Below are 3,969 nucleotides of genomic sequence, written 5' to 3'. Positions count from 1 at the left end.
GGGGGGGGGGGGGGGGGGGAGAATGCAAATCGTATTTATATTCCATCTCTCGCGGCCAGGTAAATATTTCAAGCAGCCATAGCTACCCGTGTTTCGCGCGAAACTTCTTCTCTGCAAATCATTGAAATCCACTTGCTGGATTACCCGCGCTTCTCGCCCCTCCCGCGCTCGATTTCCCCATTGCCACCCCTCTTGTGCTTCGCTCTCTTTCAAATATTTAAATTATAAATATTTACCGATGTCGCGGAACTTTAGTTCTTCCCGACCGTGCATTCGGAAACAGCCGAAGCGATTTGACAGCGATATTATCATCGTCGGTCGCTCGTTTATCGTGATTTATTGAAACGCATGCTCGTGTGCCGGGAAATTAAAGTTTAAACGAATCCCATTTCTACCACACCGCGTTTCCCGCTATGCCAGTGACTGCATAAAGGGTGGAAGTGGAGGGCTTAATAAAAAAAGAAGGGGGGGGGGAAATAGAGGGAGAAAAGAGGGAAAAGGAAGGAAGGCGAGACGAGGAAAAATCAGAGCCGGAAAAGGCTTACTAATGCTCTCTCGCAGCTCCGGTGAATGTCGCTTGGTCTCCGAGGATGTAATTTTCGCTGTATGCCCGGATTAGAAGCCAGCTCGTCGGGTCTCCGCGTTATGCCGCTTGATAAGTATTGCCCCATACCTCTTGAATACACTAGAACTGGAAAAGGGATTCGAGATGATCTCAAAGCGATCGATTGGCCTCGACGTGACGTCACGGGTCACGGCGATAGGCAGCTGTTGTGTCTCGTTAAGAATCCAGGTACTATAATAGCGCGGATTAATGATAAGAGCGTAAGGGCAGGACAGCCGTGCAGCTTGTTGAAACGTGAAAGCTATTATTACGATACCTGTCGTTGCTACTTCGACGCGAGATTGAATTTGCTTAACGCCTCGAGAGAAAAAGCTCCATCGACCTTCCCGAAGACCTAGATCTTAGGGAACCAATATCGATACGTATGTGTCGCTATATATAAATTCGTCTGCGTTTAAACACGTTGCGAGCACGAGTTTCCAGACTCGTAGATAAAGGGGATATTTTACTTAAAGATATTGAAATGTTTCTCAACCTTCTATTATGCGGCTCGGTGGAACCGATATCTATTTGAAGTATAAAAATTGCTGATCGAAAGAGTGGATTACCCGAGCTCACCGTTCCTGGGAGGCGAAAGGACAAAACTTTTGCTAGACGGTATTTCTTAAAATCGGGTAAGCGGATCATTGGAAAATTCGGTGAAAGAAGGAAAAAGAGCGCACGAAAAAATGCATCGACGTAAGATACTCTTTTCTTTATCCCGCTTTTCAACTCCGAACGATGCCGTAAAAATAAATTTGTAATTCGGGTTACAGAATTCTCAGCGAGAACGTATAAAGAGATATACGAATTCGGGGAAATGTTGTTACTTCGTTCGTGATATTTCTTTATTTCAGTTCTTAATACTAAGAATTACATTGTCTTATAATGCATAACCGATAGGATAAGAAACTTTCGATAGCTCATAGTTTTAATATCTGCTGTTCCAACTCAATACGTGTTGCACTATGAGCTTGATAATGCTGGTGCAATAGCGTCTTAATCACAATGTGTATCAAGCGAATTTTTAGTTTATTTCTCTTGTCTGAAAGCCTTCTGTGACGCTCGTACGTATGCCACCGACTTTTCCGATGATAATATAACAACAGATCGTTTACTTGTCTTTTATTCACACGTGTAATTAAACTTGTATCGGCTTTGGCATTCTGGAGGGTTCAGATGTTTGCGGTAGTTGAACACACTCAGCTAGTGACCATATCTGTAACAAACGTGGAAGAAAATTTTATTTTAATATTGACATTTATATATATACATATGTACATGTCTATATATATATATATATATATATCAGAGGATAAAATTATACTGCGTATATGAAAATCTTTTGTGCTTCCTCTACAAACACACAAACAATTTTCAAAAGCTTGAAGAAGCCGGTAGTGTATCGTTGTATGTTGTAAATTGTACTTACTTCTGGAACTCCCACTCTCGATTGTCAAGTGGACAAACTTGTCGAGTCTTCAACCAACGTGAGATGCAATGGAAATGGAATGCATGCTATGCAAAAAAAAAAGTGTCAAAAAATTAAAATAAAAAAGTTAAAATGTTTCACTTCTGCAATTGATACTAAATGTGTATCGAAGCGAAAGGCTGTAACGATAAGATTCATACATTGCATACACCCCAAGCTACAGTACATTCTTCGCTAGTAGCTGATGCCTGATTTGCTTGACATTCGATGCACAAATCCATTATATGATTACGACAGATCGCACAATTATCCACTACGATGTCTGTAAAATAAGAAATACCGTAATTACGTATACATCTCGTGAGAAAACAACCGTTACAACTGTGTATTATTGTTTAGGAAAACTATACATATAATGGAATTTTCGAGTACGTACCCCATGCCCAAAGGGCCACAGCATTCCACTGTAACGTAAAATTTTGTACTTTTAGTTAAACGTTGAGCGTAAACCACGTGAATATAATAAAAATGACAATGCATAAATGGGGTTAGAGTTCACTGATCAATTCCTTAAAATTAATAATATTTACACATCATTTTTAAAATATCTCTTCTAATTATTAGTCTCACCTTTTTGACTTCAAAACGCTTTCTCTCTCCTTTGCTACTACTCGAAGTTGGTAAATCACTTTCTTCATCGTCAATTTCCATTGCCGTCGCCATATTTAAATTTTGATGCCTGAAGCCAACTGACACCTCGTGAAAGAAATTCGAAGTACGACGCAAAAGCGACACGTAAAATACAAATTTTTTTCGTTGTTAAATATTTTGTGCGCGTCATAAATTATTACATTTTATAAACGTTAATCCCTTGATTTTGTATTGGAAACGTGTTTAAAGATGAAAATGTATATTTGAAAAAAAGAAACGAAATAGTATTTTATCACTGTATCGATACTAGGTTATGTTTCTGAAAAGAAAACCAATATTCGATGAAATGACAGTTACCTCGATCGTTTGAACGCTTGATAAAAGTATTTAGAATTTTTATCGGTGCACTTTTTAATCGTATTTTTGTAATACATAATACCATAGAGAATATATTGCACGATGAGACGAAAAGCAGGCGTTGGTGCTATCCAAAAACAAAAGCTGGAGCAGGAAAAATATAGGGATAAGGGAACGGAGATACAAGAAAATCAGTTTGAGCAAATGACGAAACAAATGGAAACTTTTCGTGGAAATTTAGAAGAATTCGCCTCGAAGTATAAGAATGAGATTAAAAGAAATGCTCGTTTTCGGCGGCAATTTACCGAAATGTGTGCATCGATAGGTGTGGACCCCTTGGCCTCGGGTAAAGGATTTTGGTCAGTTCTTGGCATAGGAGATTTTTATTACGAACTTGCTGTTCAAATTGTTGAAGTTTGTATGGCTACAAATTATAAAAATGGTGGATTGATATTATTGGATGAACTCAGAACTAGATTGATTCAAGCTAGAGGTCGTAGACCAGAGCATCAAGAGATCACGAACGATGACTTATTAGCTGCAGCTAAGAAATTACGAATATTTGGAAATGGATTTTCCATTGTTCCAATTGGGGGAGGAAAACATTTGGTACAGTCGATTCCAGGTGAACTGAGTATGGATCATACTGCTGTATTACAACAGGCCAGTTTATCTGGAAATGCATATGTTTCAAAATCCATGCTGTGTACGAAGTTAAAGTGGGAACCAGACAGAACTCAGAAAGCCTTGGACCACATGGTAAAAGAAGGACTGGCATGGTTAGATGAACAAGGTGAAAATGAAAAGTTATATTGGTTTCCTAGTTTATTTACAGCCTGCATTGTATCAAAAGAGTAAGCACAATATTGGCTTTACTATAAATAGATAGGCAGTGTTTAAAAAAAAAAAAAAAAAAAAAAAAAGA

The 3,969-nt window shown here is 38.5% G+C and overlaps 2 protein-coding genes across 2 annotated transcripts; one reads left to right on the top strand and one right to left on the bottom strand.

Moving 5' to 3' along the window:
• Nucleotides 1-1,423: 1,423 nt before the first annotated feature.
• On the bottom strand, nucleotides 1,424-2,794 carry Roc1a (Regulator of cullins 1a). The gene is made up of 5 exons (XM_017901566.1): nucleotides 2,667-2,794; nucleotides 2,473-2,500; nucleotides 2,237-2,358; nucleotides 2,037-2,122; nucleotides 1,424-1,823 (listed from the first exon to the last, which is right to left on the bottom strand). The coding sequence occupies exons 1-5, from the start codon at nucleotides 2,757-2,759 to the stop codon at nucleotides 1,811-1,813; spliced, it is 342 nt and encodes a 113-aa protein (XP_017757055.1). The 5' UTR covers nucleotides 2,760-2,794; the 3' UTR covers nucleotides 1,424-1,810.
• Nucleotides 2,795-2,923: 129 nt separating this feature from the next.
• Nucleotides 2,924-3,929, top strand: lsn (vacuolar-sorting protein SNF8). The gene has a single exon (XM_017901567.1). It carries the CDS (start codon nucleotides 3,147-3,149, stop codon nucleotides 3,900-3,902), a length of 756 nt encoding a protein of 251 aa, XP_017757056.1. The 5' UTR covers nucleotides 2,924-3,146; the 3' UTR covers nucleotides 3,903-3,929.
• Nucleotides 3,930-3,969: the final 40 nt, after the last annotated feature.

Source organism: Eufriesea mexicana, unplaced genomic scaffold, assembly GCF_001483705.2.
Source record: "Eufriesea mexicana isolate 0111107269 unplaced genomic scaffold, ASM148370v2 scaffold1647, whole genome shotgun sequence".
NCBI lineage: Eukaryota > Metazoa > Arthropoda > Insecta > Hymenoptera > Apidae > Eufriesea > Eufriesea mexicana.
Note: the sequence above shows the minus strand (reverse complement) of the source record. Positions and strands in the feature narration are given on the sequence as shown.